Source organism: Pelodiscus sinensis, chromosome 12, assembly GCF_052426305.1.
Source record: "Pelodiscus sinensis isolate ZL-2025 chromosome 12, ASM5242630v1, whole genome shotgun sequence".
NCBI classification, from domain to species: Eukaryota; Metazoa; Chordata; order Testudines; family Trionychidae; genus Pelodiscus; species Pelodiscus sinensis.
The window spans coordinates 2,992,282-3,010,732 of NC_143063.1; the positions used below are offsets into that span (position 1 = coordinate 2,992,282).

At 51.5% G+C, this 18,451-nt stretch overlaps 2 protein-coding genes across 5 annotated transcripts in view; both read right to left on the reverse strand.

Moving 5' to 3' along the window:
* Positions 1-3,727, reverse strand: part of EDC4 (enhancer of mRNA decapping 4) — a 42,720-nt gene extending 38,993 nt beyond the window's left edge. For both annotated transcript variants that reach the window (XM_075940519.2, XM_075940520.2), the window contains exon 1: positions 3,572-3,727. In XM_075940519.2, coding sequence (XP_075796634.2) covers positions 3,572-3,647 — 76 coding nt within the window. In that variant the 5' untranslated portion in view covers positions 3,648-3,727. The remainder of the gene's footprint in view (positions 1-3,571) is intronic.
* Positions 3,728-12,676: 8,949 nt separating this feature from the next.
* The window catches only part of NUTF2 (nuclear transport factor 2), a 36,492-nt gene continuing 30,717 nt past the window's right edge, over positions 12,677-18,451 (reverse strand). For 2 of the 3 annotated variants that reach the window (XM_075940535.2, XM_075940536.2), the window contains exon 5: positions 12,677-13,201. In XM_075940535.2, the coding sequence (XP_075796650.1) occupies positions 13,088-13,201 (114 nt within the window). In that variant the 3' untranslated portion in view covers positions 12,677-13,087. Of the gene's footprint in view, positions 13,202-15,611; positions 15,769-18,451 lie in introns of all 3 variants that reach the window. The other variant, XM_075940537.2, reaches the window with a different exon arrangement.

Below are 18,451 nucleotides of genomic sequence, written 5' to 3' on the forward strand. Positions count from 1 at the left end.
CTATGCTGATACTGCCCAGAAAACAATCTATGGAGACAGCTGCGAACGATTGCTTTTGGATCGGAAGAGCAAACACTCCCCGTCCCAGAACACGGGACGATCTTCAGTCAAATGGCAGCTCTAATGCAGAGTTTCTTTAGGTTACGAATCCAGCCAAATAATTAGACTACAGGCAGTCCCCGACTTACGTCGGATCCGCACTTACGAACGGGGCTCTCTCGCCCCAGAGCTCGCAGGCAGCGGGACCGCCCAGAGCGCAGCGGTCCCGCCACCTCGACCTCCGGGGCGAGAAAAGCTGCTCCGGGTGCCCCTGGTCTGTTGGGGACCGTCTCCAGCAGACCAGGGACACCTGGAGCAAAGCCGGGGAGGCGGAGGGGTCCTGCGCCTCTGAGGCTTTGCTCTGGCAAAGCCTCAGAGGCGCAGCACCCCGCCACCGCTGCGGCTTTGCTCCCCGTCTCCCTGGTCTGCTGGGAGGTGGGGGGGGCGCAGCTAGTGCCCCCCCCCCCCCAGCAGACCAGGCTTTTGTTGTGGACCCTGGGGTAGAGCAGCTGGGGTGCTGCTGGGTTGGTCCTGCAGGGACCTACCTGGCAGCTCAGCTGTTCTGTCCCAGGCTCAAGATTCAGCCGCTGTTGAAACTGATCAGTGGCTGATTCCAGGAAGCTGGGGGCAGAGCAATTCTGCCTCCAGCTTCCTGTAGTCAGCCCCTGGTCAGTTTCAGCAGCAGCGGCTGAATCTGGAGCCAGTTCCGACTTACATACAAATTCAACTTAAGAACAAACCTATAGTCCCTATCTTGTACGTAACCTGGGGACTGCCTGTAGTAAGAAAAACTCTCAAACAACTGGAACAGCGGGGTGAGGAGGAAAAACAAATAAGCTAGTGAAGTCCGTTAAGAAGCTCAAGCCAACCTTCATCTGACCTCTACAGTCAGAGCCCTGCAAATCTGCGACTATCCACGGCTCACCTTTGAGGATACAGACGTGGATACAAATTTTGAATCCATACAAGGCTCTACCGATAGTCCCTTGCTCACCCTTCCTCTCCCGACAACCCCCACCTGCCCTCTTACTACAGCAAAGAAATAGGGATGTAATAGTGCTGTTGATTAACTGATTAACTATAGACTACACGCATCCCCCACCCCCCGCCAGTAAATTTTTTAGCAGGCTGGCCAGCAGCCGGCTCAGTCCTCCCTTGCAACGGGTCTGGGACCTACGCCTGCTGCGGCTCTGCATTTAAAGTGTACTAGGAGCCAGGTGGGCAGCAGACCCATTCAGTTCCGGCTTGTGCTGAGCTCAGCTCCCTCCTGGACAGGGGCCACTGCCATCCTGTGCTGCTGCCTCTGTGTCAGAGGCAGCAGCTCGGGGCGACAGGCAGCTGGTCCGTGAGGGGAGCTGGTTTTTAGACTGGCTTCCCTTGAGGACCAGCTCCAGCCTGGCACCCCGCACCACTGCCTCTGATACAGAGGCAGCAGTATAGAGTGGCAGGGGGCTCTTCAGGAGCGGGACCAGAGTGCACTGGCTGCCAGCCCCGCCCCCGGATACTACAGAATAGTCCAGTAGCTGATAAGAATTCATGAGGTTACTTGACTATTCAATTAACCGATAGTTACCATCCCTACTCCTACAGCCCACAGGTGGAGATTAATAAGCATCCTTTGGCTCATACCAGGAAAGCTGAAACAGAAGGCCTCCCTGTACAAACCAGGAGGGCAGTTGTTTCCAGATTACTTGGACAATCGGAAGCTTTTGCACGTCAGGGACACTAATGGTCAGCTCTACACCACTAAACAGAAGCGTTGTACAGACAGCGAATCCAGCAGGGTTGACTGTGCAGTCAGCCCACCCCCACGTGCCTACTACCATCTTCCTAAAATGGTGCGGGAATTAGATGAGCACATCAGACGACGCCCGCAGTCGCTCGAAGGCCCTGGCTGGCAGCTGACTATTAGAAAACAGAAGCCGATACAACCCTTTGCCAAACCAGCGCTCTTCACTTACATACCCAACCAGAGACTGAGGAGAGAACGTAGCTGGAGAGGCTAGAAACCTGATGAGATTACGCCGGATCAGGCGTTTGGGAACCGTCCCTCGCTGATTTTAACATTCACACCTTTTAGAAACCCCACAGGATGCAGAGTCACTCGCATGGGCAGCCACATCTGCACCTGCATAACGCAAAGCTATCAAAGAGCCACATTGGGACCGCGAGGAGCTCCGCTCCGACAGGGCTCCGACGTGAGCATCTCAGTTGCACAAAGGAAGCTTCACTGGGCCTCCCACACCCCATGGCAAGCGCAACACACACACACGCTTCGCCTCGCTGCGGCCCACCCCAGTAGGTGAACAGGGCTCCCGGGGCTGCAGGGAGGCAGACTGAGGGCAACCTTGATTTCAGTCTGGCGCCAAGGCCCACAGAAACCCTGGCTCTGTATGGATCAAGACGGCACCCAATATGCTGGGATGGAGTCAGAGTCTAAGCACACGGTGCCCAGCCCAGGAGTGGAGCAGCGCAGGCCAGGAATCCAAGGGTGCTCCTGTCCCAGACGCCACGATACCGAGTACTACCCAAACGTTGGAACTGTTTCCCAGAGAGGCGTGTGGCTGCCGTAGCATGGCTAGGCAGAGTTTAGCTGGAAATGGCTGGGGCTTTGGAGGTGCAGCAGGTGCAGATGTACAGTTAAGATCTTATTAATTATTGTGATCTCATTTGTATTACTGTAGCACCTAGAAGCCTTCACTGCATGCATCAGGATCCCTCACTGTGGTAGGCACAGAACGACGAAACAACCCCCGCCCCGAGGAGCTTACAAATGCCATATAAAATGAGAGAGAACAGCGGTATAATACAGACGGGGGAGGGGAGGGGGAGGAGGTACAAGGAAAACCATGAGACAAGCAAGGCTCTCTGCACTCCAGCAGCCTTGCAGTCACCAAGTTCCCTGCTGAGAGTCAAGGAGAAATTTGACGGCAGGATAATGAGGTCGCTGAATGGGGTGTTCAAAGGGAGCACCCCCCCCAGGTGGTGATGTGGGGAGAAGCACAAAGGTGTCTGAAAATGTAACCTGCCCGCAATGGGAACGGGCCTGGCAGGACTGGACGGTGGCGGGGGGGGGGCCTGGCAGGGGGGGGGGGGGGTGGACAGTGGTGGGGGGGGGGCTGGGAGGGGGGGGGGGGGCGGAGCCCGGGGGAGGGAGTGGACAGTGGGTGGCGGGGGGGGGGCAGAACTGGAAGGACTGGACGGTGGCGGGGGGGGGGGCGGTGGGAGGGGGGGGGGGGGCCTGTCAGGAGTGGACAGTGGCGGGGGGGGGGCCGGCAGGACTGGACGGTGGCGGGGGGGGGCGGGCCGGACGGGGGGGGACACGCGGGGGCGGGGGGGGGGCTAGGCGGGAGATCCAGGGTCTCCCCGCACGAGGCCGAGCCCGGGGGGGGGGGTCCCGGCGCGCTCCCGTCTCCCAGAGGGGAGCGAGCTCCCGCCTCGGCCCCTGCGGCAGCCCCGCCCCCGGCGCGCGCGCACGGAGGCGGGGAGGGAGGGGGGGGCGCCGGCGGGGCGGGGCCGGGCGCGCCCTCACCCGCCGGCCGGTCCAGCTTGAGGATGTCCCGCAGGTGCTGGGTCGCGTCCTCGATGTCGATGCTGGCGGAGGCCATGGGCCCGCTTCCCGCTCCGCCGCCCCGCTCCCGAGCCCGGCCCGCCGACTCCACTTCCGCTTCCGGTCCGGCCGCCGCCGGCCCCCGCGGAAACCAGCCCCGGGCAGCCGCGTTCCGGCCGAGCCAGGGCCGGGGGCGAGACCCCCCCCCCCCGAGCGCCATGTGGGAGGGGCGCGGCCCGCAGGTGCTGGGCGGGCTGTTGCTGTGGGGCAGGGGGTATTGTTTGGGGTGGGGTGTTGTCAGACGGGGGCTGTTGCTACGGGGCAGGGGGTATTGTTTGGGGTGGGGTGTTGTCAGACGGGGGCTGTTGCTACGGGGCAGGGGTATTGATATGGTAGGTGAGGGACTGTTATGGGGTGGGGGTCCCATTAATGGGGGGCTGTTCTGGGGGTGCCATTACACAGGGCAGGGTAGGGGGCTGTTACGGGTGCAGACGACCTTGGGAGAAGAGGGGTTGAAGGTATTGTTGCGGGGTGAAGCTATTGGGAGTCGCGGGGACAAGCTCTTGCCTCGTTTCCCTCCTGTGCAGGTGCCGTGCTGGGGCTCCTAGCGCACTGCTCCTGGGAGAGATGTTGCATCCAGGCTCCCACCTGGAGGCAGCTGCTGTACTGCCCCCGTGGAGACGTGATCTGCAGCTCACTCGTGTTAATCCAAATCTCTGCACTGGGCCTTGCACTGCGAAAGCAGCACCTGCCTGGACGGGCCTTGGCCCATCCAGCTCAGGGGTCTTTCAAGACCAGCAGCGGCAGCACCTAAGCCCCTTGGGGAAATTCTGGTACCATGTCAAAGAGAATGTTGGGTCCTCTCCTTGCTTCTGAAGGGCCACTCATGCATCTAGGGCACATGGGGACCTAGGCCATCTGACTCAGGCTGGGGCCATAAGATTGCAGTGTAGCCCCACAGGCTTCAAGTGGAGTCTGCACTCTGGTACCCTCCCCACCCCCCGGGGACTCAAAAGCTGGGCTCCAACCCAAACCCAACTGTCCACATTGCTGTGCAACAGCCCTACAGCACAAAACCCTGAGTCTGCTGCCCCGGGCCAGCCACAGCTCTTAGTGCACTGCAGACATACGCACAGGCTTTGGCAGAACTAGGGAGAAAAGTCCCAGGGTTTCCTCCCTGGTTTCTACCTTGACTTAACCATGAGAATTTCTCCGCTGCAGTCCCATCTTGTCTTGATTTCGCTGGTCAGGGAGCAACTAGTTCAGTGATTTTCAAACTTTTTTTCTCATGACCCAGTCGAAGAAAATTATTGATGCCCGCAACTCAACTGTGGAGAGTAAGAGGGGGCTCTGGCTTTGGGGTATTGGGCTGGGGCAGGAGGGGCTTACCTTGAGCGGCTCCCGGTCAGCGGTGCAGCAGGGGTGCTAAGTCAGCTTCCTGCCTCTCCTGGCTCTGAATCATCAACTCACAGGGTTGAAAGAGAAAAATCGAGCCCAGTCCCTTGCCCAAAGCAGGACCAACCCCAACTAAATCATCCCAGCCAGGGCTCTGTCAAGCTGGGACAACCTCTAGGGATGGAGATTCCACCCCCTCCCTAGGGAACCCATCCCAGCGCTTCTCCACCCTCCTAGGGAAATAGTTTTTCCTAATATCCAACCTAGACCTCTCCCACTGCAACTTGAGCCCATTGCTCCTTGTTCTGCCATCTGCCCCCACTGAGAACAGCCTCTCTCCATCCCCTTTAGAATCCCCCTTCAGGGAGCCGAAGGCTACCAAATCCCCCCTCACTCTCTGCTTCTGCAGACTAAACAAGCCCAGATCCCTCAGCCTCGCCTCGTAGCCCCCCTACTTATATTGGTTGCTCTCCGCTGGACTCTCCCCAATGTGTCCACATCCTTTATGTAATGGGGGGCCCAGAACTAGATGCAATACTCCAGTTGTAGCCTCACCAGTGCTGAATAAAGGGGAATAATCACTTGCCTAGATCTGCTGGCAATGCTCCTCCTAATGCAGCCTAATATGCCATTAGCCTTCTTGGCTACAAGGGCACACTATTGACTCATATCCAGCTTCTCATCCACTGCAATCCCCAGGTCCTTTTCTGCTGAACTGCTACTTAGCCAGTCGGTCCCCAGCCTGTAACAATGCTTGGGATTCTTCCGTCCCAAGTGCAGGACTTCGCACTTGTCCTTGTTGAACCTCATCAGATTTCTTTTGACCCAATCCTTCACTTTGTCTCGGTCACTCTGGACCCTGTCCCAGCCCTCCAATGTATCTACCTCTCCCCTTAGCTTAGGGTCATCTGCAAACTTGCTGAGGGTGTGATCCATCCCCTCATCCAGGTTATTAATAAAGATGTTGAACAAAACCAGCCCTAGAATGGATCCTTGGGGCACTCTGCTAGAAACCGACTTCCAGCCAGACATCAAGTCAGCATTCTCTCCACCTTACAGTCCATTTATCCAATCCAGACTTCCTTAACTTGCTGGCAAGAATATTGTGGGAGACTGTTTTAAAAGCTTTGCTAAAGTCGAGGTCTATCACATCCACTGACTTCCCCCTGTCCATAGAGCCAGGTACCTTGTCATAGAATGCAATCAGATTGGTCAGGTATGACTTGGTCTTGGTGAATCCATGCTGACTATTCCCGGTCACTTTCCCCTCTTCCAAGTGCTTCAACATGGATTCTTTGAGAATCCCTTCCATGATTTTTCCAGGGATTGACATGAGGCTGACCGGGCAGTCTGTAGTTCCCTGGATTGTCCTTCTTCCCTTTTTAAAAGATGGGCACCACATATGCCTTTTTCCAAGCACCCGGGACCTCCTTTGATCGCCACAAGTCCTTGCAGAGCCTTTGGAAACATCTGCCAACTTCCTCAGCACCCATGGATGCATTAAATCCAGCCCCCTGGATTTGTGTATGTCTAGCTTTTCTAAATAGTTATCCTGTTCTTTTTCCACTGAGGGCTGCCCATCTCCTTCCTATATTATGTTGCCTAGTACAGTAGTCTGGGCGCTGACCTGGTATGTACTAGGGATGCTAAATTTCGATTAATTAACTAATCAAAGTGTCGATAGGATTTCCATTGACTATTTGATTAGTCGAGAACTGCCACATTCCGCCTTTGAAATGTCCCCCGCGGGGGCTCTTGTTCATTTCAAAGTGGAAGCACTGGACAGAGCCTGGGGCTGAGGCTCCGTAACAGGGCCGGCCCCGGAGGCACCACTACCATGGCCATGTGGTCTGGAGCTATCCCCAGAGGCTGGAGACACCCGGCCATGGCAGCACCTCCAGGGCCGGCCCCCGACCGCCTGACCACAGTAGCGGCATCTCCAGGGCTGGCACGATCGCCATGGTAGTAGCATCTCTGGGGCCAGTCCCAGACTGTGGCACCTCTGGAGTGGCCTGGGGCCATGTGGCTGCAGTGCCTCTGGGGCTGGCCCCAAGCCACATGGCCATGGTAGCAGTGCCTCTGGGGCGGCCTCTTGTCTGTGGTGCCTCCAGGACCTGCCCCGGGCTGCAGCACCTCTGGGGCAGCCTGTGCCCATTGGCCCCAGAGGCTGGCCCCAGGCTGTGTGCCTTGGGGCTATCCCTGGATCGCATGGCGGCAGCCATTGTTGCAAGGGGGCACAAAGCCAGGTAAGGTTCTTCCTCATGTCCAGACCCCCCACCCCAATCCCATCACTTCCCCATCCCAAGATCTAGAACCCCTCCCCAAGATCTAGAACCCCCAACTTGCTCCAATCCCCTCCCTTGTCCCTGCTCCTTCCTCCTGGCCACACACACCCTACTCCCAGCCCGCTTCTGCACCCTTGTTCCCACCCAGATCCTGCACCCCATTCCTACCTCACTCGCTGGCAGCCCTGTCTCACGCACTGTACTCCTCATTCTTGTCCCTATCCCAGAGCCTAAGGAGGTCCATAAAATCCACTAACTCCAGAACAGTAAATCTGGTCTATGGGAAGCCCAGATTTTTTGGAGGGGAGGTCAGTAACCCCAGGCCCAAAAAGGGTTCCTCACCTCTCCCATAAAGAAAACATTGAAACCTGTTGCGTTGGACATAACATTTTACTTTATTTAAAACAAAGTTTGATTAACAGGAGAAAGTTAAACACACTGGTAGCACTTTATAGACTAATGAAATATGTAGATGGGATCATGAGCTTTTGTGGGCACAGCCCACTTCTTCAGATGACCAGAGTTATGAATTGGGGATATGAAAACTCAAAATAAATAGGAGAGGGGAAGGGGAGAGGAGAGGAGAGGAGAGAGAAAGAAAAAGGGAGGGGAGTGGGAAACAGAGCATCATTAAAAATCTGGAGAATGGGTACTTAAACCAAAGCAGATAAAAAAATCCAAGTCAACAGACAGATTCCTAAAACAGGAAGGATACCACTCAGGGAGCTGTTAGCACCTTCAGTGGTTATTAAGTAGGTAATCTATTTCATAATTTCAATTAAACTGTTCTCCCTAGCTGCAGCTGGTTCAGAAAATAAGGTCACCGCACCCAGCAGGGTAATTCTCAACTTCACTCCTTCCGCCTGACGGCCCTCCCCTTCCGGGGCAGCCCACAGCCACTTCCGAAATTTGTGAAGTGGCCCCTCTTCCAGAATTATTGCCCCTGCCCGTACAAAAGCTACATTCAGACGCAGACAGGCCCCCCTCCTTCTTGAACTGGGCAGGCAGGGTCTCGGCTGCATGCAGGCAGCACTTGCATCGCTTTCCAGCTGGGCAACAGAGAAGGCATCAACAGCGCAAGGCTTCCTTTCCTGCTGCCGGCTGGCTCACGGATACCCGAGTGAGCGTTCTTCCTTTGAACTCCCAGCTGGGGGATCTGGCGACGGAGTAAACGGCCTGAAATTCATGACAAGAGCCTGGTGTGGAGGGGTTTGATGTGCCCGCGCAGGAGAAAGCCTATTATTTACACTGAGTTTCTCAGCGCCCATTGCAACAGGTGGGGGGATGGGGGAATAAAGCCGGGGTCTCCAACTCCCCATCCCAGCTGGAGTGATTGTGCAATCAGCTCAGCCCTCCCAGGGGACCTGTCTTATCAGCCCTGAGCCCCACCCCTTCCTGCCATTGTCCCACCCTCTTCCCCCAACCTGCAGCTCCTGCCCCCCAGGGAAGTTGCAGGGGAGGGGGGGGGCATGATTGCTGCCACTGCATGACGCTGGGTCCCTCCCAAAGCCACATGCTCTGGGGACAGGGTGCTATGGAGGGGGGAGAGGAGTGACAGGCTTGGGGCTGGCAACAGGCCCACTGGGAGTCCTCGTGTTGCGCAATCGCACAGGCCATGAGTTTGAGCCCCCCCCCCGCAGGTAAAGGGTGGCGGTAGACTGACACTTACGGATTGTGGCGCAGAGATGTACAAACAAGGAGAAACGGAGGTGACGTGTTTGGGGGGACCTGCCAATGGCACGTTGAGAGATCTGAGCTGCTTTTTAACGCTGCGGTGAATCCCAAGACTTTGATCTTCCCCTTGCGCGTGATCCCTAGAGATGCTGTTTCACCCCAACGAGAAGCTTTCCTTGGGTCACAGTCAAATCCAGGCAGTTCCTCCCCTGCCTGGGACGGGACCCCACAGTGCCCTTCATCCAGCAGCAGGGTTATAGCCACATTCCAGGCTTGGGCCTTGCACTTCGGCTGCACCGTCACACGGAACGCGCCCTCCCTTCGGGCCACTCTTTCGGGACCAACAGGAGATGGGATGTGAGTCCATGGCTGCAGAACCGTCAAATGATCCGATTCAAGACACCCCGCCCCCACGCATCCGCCCCATCAGTGTGAAGGCAGCCTGTGAAAGCTGGCAGCTGAGAGGAATAACGGAACGGCCTGTCATGCACTGCTGGCTGAAAGCAGCTGGCTGTCACCACTAGGATTTAGGAGATGTCACCTAATACACTTAGGTAGGCCTGAGATCTTTGTTCAACTCCCCTGCAGGGCAGGCAAAGCACAGTAGCCCCATAAACTCAGCTTGTGGGGACAGGACAGACATTCAGGCCCGCCCCCCTTGCGAGCAGGGCACTGGTTTAGTCCGAGTCCCGGAGGCCTGTTTTCTGCTTAGCAGCCAAGTGGGTGGGATGAGCTATTTCACACCCAAGGGCAGGAGTGCTTTAATTAAGCTGAGCTATTCTGTACTCTTCCCCCCTCCCCAACTTCCTAATTTTTCCATTATTAGGACCCAGCCAGCCCTGATCTAGTCTGCATGTGCTTGGCTTGAGCCCAAGCAAACAATGTTTGTGAAAAATCTTTATTAACACACTGGTCACAGGTACAATCAGAACAAGCCATCATCGTACAGTACAGTTACACTGAATGTATCATCTTATTCCACACAGCTGACTTGGAGAGCGCCGTAGCCTTGCGGGTCAGTTTAAGACATGTTGTCGTCCATAAATACACAGAAGTCCTGCCTTGAAGCACTGGGTAAACTATCATTCAACCACCGAAGCAGGGCTGTTTTTTCCATTTTCTGCTGCTAAACCCGCTAACGGCTATGGCACATTTTCATATTTATCTCCAGTGGATGGAGACCCAGAGGTAGTCCAAGAAGGGTCACATCTGGAGCAAAGGTAGAGTATCAAGAGGTAAACAGGTCACCCTATTTCAGTGGGAAGCAGCACAACAGTCTTCCAGCCCATTCCCGAGAGAGCAGCTTTGGCATGACAGGGCGAGGCAGTCACAGCCAACTGCTTTTGCAGACTGATGTTTTCAAGTCCATGGTGCAGGCTAGCTTAGAAATTCTCCCCTTCCAATTTGAGTTAGGGTTAGAATCTATCATTTGCTGTTAAGACAATGCCAGAGAGCTATCCGAGGTAGCTACAACTGCACTACATATTTGCCACCAAGGGACAGGGTTGCAAGACTCTAAAGCCAGTTACGCCAGGAGCGGAGGCAGATGTTCAAAACACATCTTAGTGTAAACAGAAGCCAGTTATTCCCTTCTTAGGAGCAAGGAACATGTTTTTCCCTTTTTCCATCCTCTAGTCAACATGCAATCATTCATAAGGATGAGGTGGGTTGTCTGCAAGCATCATATTTGGGAATTTTCTTAAGGCATCTTTTTGATATGGCTATTAACACTGCTAATATTAAGGCCAACATGATGTTCCAACCAAGCATGGTACCCTGGGAGGATCCCAAAAGTCTCACTCAGGGCAGGCAGGACAAGACACTCTCTGGAATGAAAAACTTGGGTTTGTAGAATGCATCCTCCCCACCTAGAATTGTTTAGAGGGGGCAGCAACGTCCCCTCTCCTCCCTCCAAGCAGTCCCCCTACATGCATAGGGGGCTGTTTCAGAAGTCACTCCAACACTTGCTATGAGATGCAGGCAGCAGCACAAGAGCATCTGTGCAACAGTTGACATTGGAATAGCACCGAGTGGAACTGGCCTGCATTTTTTTGCCAGATAGGGACCGAGAGCTGATCAACCTGGGGGAAGATACTTATTGCTACGTCAGAAGTTAAGCAGCTGATTGGAAGCATCACTCCTTGAGCCTAGTACTTAGGTAGCTCGCTTGCAAGAGCAAGTTACAGAGTTGGATGCAGAGACCAAGGGATGTCTGGGTTTAGAGGCAGGATCTTTCAGCAGAACAGATTTGATTAGGGAGAGTTAACTCCGTTACAGCCAGCCTTTTAATTCAAGAATGGACTGGAAGAAGATAGATCTAGGGTCTAATAGCAGAAAAGAGGGATTCCCATCCTGAGATCAAAAAGCAATAGTTTGATGACAGTAGTCCCTGACCATGAAGGCCCTTTTGTACAAAAGGGACTTTCAGCTAAGGACTAATCCTCCTATGGAATTAACAGCACATTGTGATGCTCTTCCTACGGCAGAGAAGCAGTAATAGGAGTAGCATGCTGTTAATTTCCTATTCCTTGTTACCCATTAACAATTGAGGTGACCAGCAAGTTAGAGCGCTAAATAGTATGAGGAATTAAGACACTGCAGTGAGCATGCCAGCGAGAGCGCCTGTTTTCAGGAGAGAACTCCTCCCATTTAGGAACCAAAATGAGTGGCCATATTTTCAAGAGAGCTTGGAAGCCTGTCCGTGTCTCAATGGGAACACCTGAGTTCTGCGCACTTGTGAAAATCTGGCCCCAACAGGCTAGCCAGTAGTAAGCAACGTGACTGATGCAATCTAGTTAACGTGGCACCTTGTTTCCTATGAAAATCTAGAAGGACTCAACATGTACAGGGATCCCTTCGCCACAGAAATGCTGCCACCTCTGGGATGGCTGTGGGCAGCTGAAGGCATAGCAACAAGAACACTACATGCTGGTTTACAACAGAGTTTGAAGCCCATACCCAATTCAAACCACAGGGGAAGTTCAGAGGCTGAATGGAGCTAGAGTGGGAATTTAGAGACAAGCACACAACCCATAGCTCTACAGGCCATGCAGATAGCTGGGGTTACATGCCCCAGAGGAAACTCAGCTGGCATTTTTAGCTGGAAGGACTCAGTGATGGTTGACACACTAGCAAGTATTATGACAGAAGGTAACTTCATACATATTGCCGTGATTGTCAACTGGGTGCATCCCCGCCTCTGTGTTTCTGCATAAAATGAAGACTAAGAAAAAGCTTAAACCACTCAAGTCTAATTTAATACAGGAAAATATGAGCCACAAGCCTCCACATTTGGCTGCTGAAGGAAGGAGCAAGGAAGAGACTTATGGCCAAGGAATATTTGGACCAGTTGTCAGTTGCAAGAGACATAATGGGAGTGAACAGTTAAAACCAGTGTTCCCTGTAAGCAGAGCACTATCTGCTCTGCTTCCAGGGAACATCTGCCCAGGAGAGATTCAAACGCCACCCAAGTGATCAGCAGCGTGCCCACAGTTGGCACCATGTGGGTCTAGTGGTGGTGCACATCTGTACATGCCTTGGTGCACATAGAAAATACTATTCTGTACATGGGTGGAAAAAATTAGAAGGAACATTGGTTAGAACTAAAGCATTTAGTGGGCTTTCAAGATTCTAAATGTTTGCCTAGCCCGGTTGACACAGGAGAACCAAAGAACTGGCTTAAGACTGTATGGTTACGCACTTATCACCCAAGTCATTAAAACAATTTAAACGGTTAAGAAAATCTTATGGTTTTATTATTGTATAATGTAGCATTGAGACATCTGAAACAAATCAGTATCTGGGCTGTACAGGCTGCTGTTCTTTCCTCTCGTTTCTTTGGGTTACTAGAGCAACTTGTCAGTACATAAAGACACAACCTTTTGCATTATGGACTCTTTCCGAGGCATGCTGATACAACACACACTTCTCTTGTCAAATGCAGCTAAGTCTAACTTCCAAACATCATGCACAAGAAACTCATCTAGTGACACAACGTAAACTTGGCAGAAGGGCAGGTCATGGATCTTGCGCACTCGCTGCGATGTTGCAGGTTTGTGTATGATATTTGGAATGTTCTGTGAGTGTGAATATATCGGTAAAGGGCAGGAGAAAGAGAAAGCACAGGTGCCTTGGGGGTACCAGCTCAGCTGAAGTTGTGCAGTGCTAGCCTGAACATGTCATTGGTGCAAACCCAGGCATCATTGATGTTCTTTAATAGAAATATCTGGTGGAATCCAATGATAGGATCTTCATCAGCCTATGGAGAGAGGGGGGAAAAAAAGTTTTAAAAGCTCTTCACTATGCCAAATACATTCAAACACGCTTGGAAACAAGATTCAGCAGCTGATGCCAACAGTGATGTCATGCTTACACCTCTCAACAATCCCATTCAGCTTGAATATATCCAGAATTCTCTTCTTAGATGTTCAACCCATAATTCAGTGATGTAGGATTTACACACGCAGCTTACTGACAGCAGATTTTTCTCTCAGATTTAGTGGAGATTTAGCACAGATTTTATTATTGTCCAGCACCACTTGACTCCTAGGGTCCGTCTAGACTACAGGCTTTTGTCAACAGAAGTTTTGTCGACAGATACGGTCGACAAAGCTTCTGTTGACAAAGAGCGTCTAGACTACAGCCAGTTCTGTCGACAAAGCAAGCTGCTTTGTTGACATGACAGTGTAGACGCAAAGGACAGTGTGGATGCAATAACGCCTTCTGTTGAGAGAACTCTGTCGACAAAAGGCGTTATTCCTCGTAGAATGAGGTTTGCTGCCGTTGACAAAACTGCCAAGTTCTGTTGACGTTATGTCAACAGAACTCGGCGGCAGTGTAGACGCAGGTATAGTTTTGTCAACAAAAGTCCACTTTTGTCACCAAAACCCTGTAGTCGAGACACACCCTTACAGATAAAGATGCAACTGCACTCACACAAACTGGTGGTGTCAGGAGTTGTTTATCCCGGCCCCGAAAGAACAGCCCAGCGACAAACTGAAATAGTCGTGTGGTGAAATGGGAACAAGTCTTATGAAGGTCAAGGAAGCAGTCAATTATGTTAAAATAAACCCCAATATGGTAAGACGTTAGTTTGAGAAATAATGCCATGGTGGGGCTAATCCTCAGAAGGGAGTTTGCATGAAAGCCAGCAGCACTAACGAGGTCTAAGCATGGAGGCCCACGATGATTTGGGGAGGTTCCAGAGGGTGGACCATGCAGAGCTGTCTGGGTGCATAGCACTAATTCTTCTCTGTTTCCAGCTGCTAGTCTACATTAAGAAAAGCTAAATACATGAAGTACCTTTGACATTTTACTTTTCCACGTAAGCAATTGCTGTAGTTGCGATGGGATGTCCTGGAATAGCGAATGGGATGTCAAGTGTCCCTGAGAATCTCTATGTATTTTGTGAACAATAAGGACATGTTATTTACTCCACAGCAGTCAGGATTTTAGTCATGTCTTTTCAAAGCTGAACGAATGGCCTCAGTCTTTTCAAATCTCATCTGGAAGTCGTTCCACGCCTCTGATCAGTTTGTTGCCCTTCTCGGTTGCTTTTCCATATATAAATAAGATGGGGAGACCGGCACTGCATGCGCTATTCCAGATTTTGGTGTACTACGGATTTAGACAGTAGCATGATGATATTTTCCATCAGATAGATCCCTTTCCTAACGGTTCCAAAGATTTTTAACTTTTTGGTCAGTTTATAGAATGAAGTCACCCCTTATTACTGCTTTCCTGGATTTTTTGCTGCCTTAGCACTCAGGCTTTTCTCCTGACCCAGAGGCCTGTACTACATAGCTCTGCTAGCATATTCCTAAGACTCGGCATTTGCCTCTCTAAAAATCGACTGAACACTTGGTATCAGTGTCTCCCACTGATTTTTAGAAACCAACCATGTTCCAGCAATGCCATTCATTTCCACTGCCAGACCTTCCAATTCAGCCCTCTTGCCTGTTACACTTCTGTAGGCACACAGACATTCTCCTTTGGTTTTGGCCACCAAGCCTATTTTATATATCTTAGCTCTGGCACCCAACCGTTCTGGAGTACCTCGGATACCATCCCATGGGGAGAGTTAGGTTAGGTCTACACCTCAGACTGGCACCGCTATCCTCCTGCTGCCGCGCCACTGGCTCCCCTGCATAGCCTCTCTCTGCCAGCAGCAGAGTTCTCCCATCACCATAATTACATCACCCCCAACGAGCAGCAGTACCAGTCTCCCACTGTGCACACCAGCACTTTGATTGGTGAAACTGACGATCAGGAGTATTTTTTTCCACACTCCTGACTGACACACGTTTTACCCACAAAAGTGCTAGAACAGTCGTCAGGTCACAGATTCTTTCAGATTTTCGGGACGTCTCATCTGGAGCGTTTCAAACAATGCTCCACATGTTCACCATGCATCACAAGCACCCCCGGTTCCCCAAGCGACAAACGGCACACTCCTTTGTCCAAATCGGAACTGTTCCACACCCCCTTGGACACGACACGTTCAGAATTAGTTATTCTAAATTAACTCTACAGCAATCGCTTCCAAACCACACCGCCTTGGAGAATCACAGACTGGTCCTATTGGTTTGAAAACGCACAAGCCACAGCCATGCTGCTCAGACACTACAAGACCAAACAAGGTGTGAGAGCAAGCAGAGAGCATGCCTTACTCAGGAAGGAGGGTGAAGACCACCAGAGATGGAGAGAGGGCAGAGGTTACACGTTGTGGAGGGCTAGCCTGAAGACTTCATTGGTGCATACCCAGGCACCTTGAAAACTTTTCAACAAAAAGGTTTGGTGGAAGCCTAGAACTTGGTCATCGTCTGCCTGAGCAGGAGAAAAAACACATAACTAGACAAACACCTTCCAAGAGCACAGGGTGCTATTGTCATTGCTGGATATGGCTGATTCAGGGAGAACCTTTGGGCCTCAAACACTGGCAGAAGCAGCAAGAAGTGGTAGACACAAAATCAGGATAAATGGAAGGATTTCATTGGTCTTTCCCATACTAATTCCAGATATCAAGTAATGGCAAAATACTATCCCAGCTAAAAATCTGTGTGCTCATGCTGACCAACGTGATCATATTTAAAGGGGGAGGGGGATTTTACCACCTCCACTCCCAAGGTAAGTTTTGAGAGGCTGATTTAATATCTGCTTAAGAAGGTTTCTGCCAATGCAAGTGAAACCGCTGTGTGACAGAGCACACAATTCTCACACCAGCACACAGTCCCTTGAGAATGAGAAGTAAAAAGCATTCTTACAGAACGCTGTGCTAGTCCAGCCTCCTCCCAGAACACTTTCAACGAGAGCGCCATGCGAGGGGAGGTCCATTAAAGGAGCCAGCCTCAGAAGCACATGGGCAGCAAGTGAAACACCTTACGACTTTTCTAAAGCACACGGAGGAGAACCCGTGTTAAACAAGATGGAGGTTTGTGGGCTGAAGGATGAGCATTGGAAGATTGCTTAAGCAAGTTAAACACGTAAGTCCCATTGAGGTCACTTGGAACACCTGAAAAGCCCATCCAAAACCCACAGCAAGTGGGTCTGCTTTGAGTCAGCATACAGCAGACACCTTTCCTTTTGCCCTTCATGACATTTCAAATGCTTCGTGCTTCCTTCAGACTGCTCTAATGCTCTCTGGGACGCTCACTAGCAATGTCTGCACAAAGCAACAAGAACAAAACCCAACAATGGCTTTGGACATTTTTGCAACGAGTCTCCATGACACTTTTAGGGTACGTCTAGACTGCGTTGCTCTTTCAGGATACTGGAAGTACCCTGAAAGATCAACACTGCTTCTTTAAAAGCGCCTGCTATTTCCTGCCTCCCTGTCACCCACGAGGGTTAAGGGATTTGTTGGAATAGTGTCTTACTTTGAAATTTCAAAATAAGCTCTTTCGACTTAGACTCGGAATAAACAACGCAATTTGCGTAGCGCAATTTGTGTAGCGCAAAGTGCATAGCTTATTCTGACAGAAGGGTGCCATCTAGATGCACCCTTAGTTATTTGGCAACGTGGTCCTGTGCAAAGTTGGTGTCCCAGATGAGGGGCCAGAACTGGTCTGTTTCCCGGCTTTGCTGCTGATCTATTTTATGAATTTAGCAAAGTCATTTCCCTTCTGTGCTTCCCATTTCTCCCTCCTTAAAGTGGAGAGAGATACTTTCTCTCTTGGTAGAATGCTTCGAGATCCACGCATCAGTGCTGCATAGGAGTTAGTTGTCATTCAGAAGCCTCAGAGGGGCTGCCGTGTTCATCTCTAACTTTAGAAACAAGTAGTCCTGTGGCACCTTAGAGACCAACAAAAATATATACAGTATCATGAGCTTTCGCGGGCAAAACCTACTTCCTCAGATGAGCTGGAAGCTGGAGTGGAAACAGGAATCCAGAATTTAGAACAGAAAAGGATTGGGGAGGGGTGTGTGTGCAAAATGAGCTGTTACATGGAAGCAAGCCAGCCTTCTCTGCATTTAACATCTCATTTACATCAAAGACTGAATATGGGACACTTCTAGCCCACTCCATTAGCCTCATTAGCACCGGCACTACAACTGACAGCACAAGGAACAGTCCTGTAGCACCACAGAGACTACCAAAAATATAGTACCATGAGATTTTGAGGGAGAAGCTCATTTCCCCAGATTAAATTATTGCTACAATTACCTTCCCCCCCCCTTCCCTTCGTTATAAATTGCCCTCCAAAAGTTAGAGATTAGAAGTCATTCTTCTGCTCCACTCTGCGCTGATTAGGCCTCAATTGGAGTACTGTGTCCAGTTTTGGGCACCACATTTCAGGAAAGATGTGGAGAAATTGGAGAAGGTCCAGAGAAGAGCAACAAGAATGATTAAAGGCCTAGAAAACATGACCTGTGAGGGAAGACTGAAAGAATTGGGCCTGTTTAGTTTAGAAAGGAGAAGACAGAGAGGGGACATGATAGCGGTTTTCAGGTATCTAAAAGCGTGTCACAAGGAAGAGGGAGAAAACTTGTTCTCCTTGGCCTCTGAGGATAGGACAAGAAGCAGGGCTTGCAGCAAGGGAGGTTTAGGTTGGACATTAGGAAAAGCTTCCTGCCTGTCAGGGGGTTAAATACTGGAATAAATTGCCTAGGGAGGTTGTGGAATCTCCATCACTGGAGATATTGAAGAGCAGGTTAGACAGACACCTGTCAGGGATGGTCTAGGCAGTACTGGGTCCTGCCGTGAGTGCAGGGGACTGGACTCGACCTCTCGAAGTCCCTTCCAGTTCTAGTGTTCTATGCTTTGATCTAAGTAACTGTATGCTGCCAATCCTCTGGCTTAGTTACTGCTTTTGTAGTAAGATTGGCGTTATCGACAACTCCATTTCCCTTCATGCTAAGCAGGGGCAAGGGGAGACACTGCACACAGAAGGCAGCAGCAAAGGCGAGCAGTCTCTGTGTCTATGCAGACATCGGGTCCAACTGCTTCAGTGCCAACCTGGGCCTCAAAACGCTAAACCAAACGCATTTCAATGTAGGAGCCCAAGTCTGG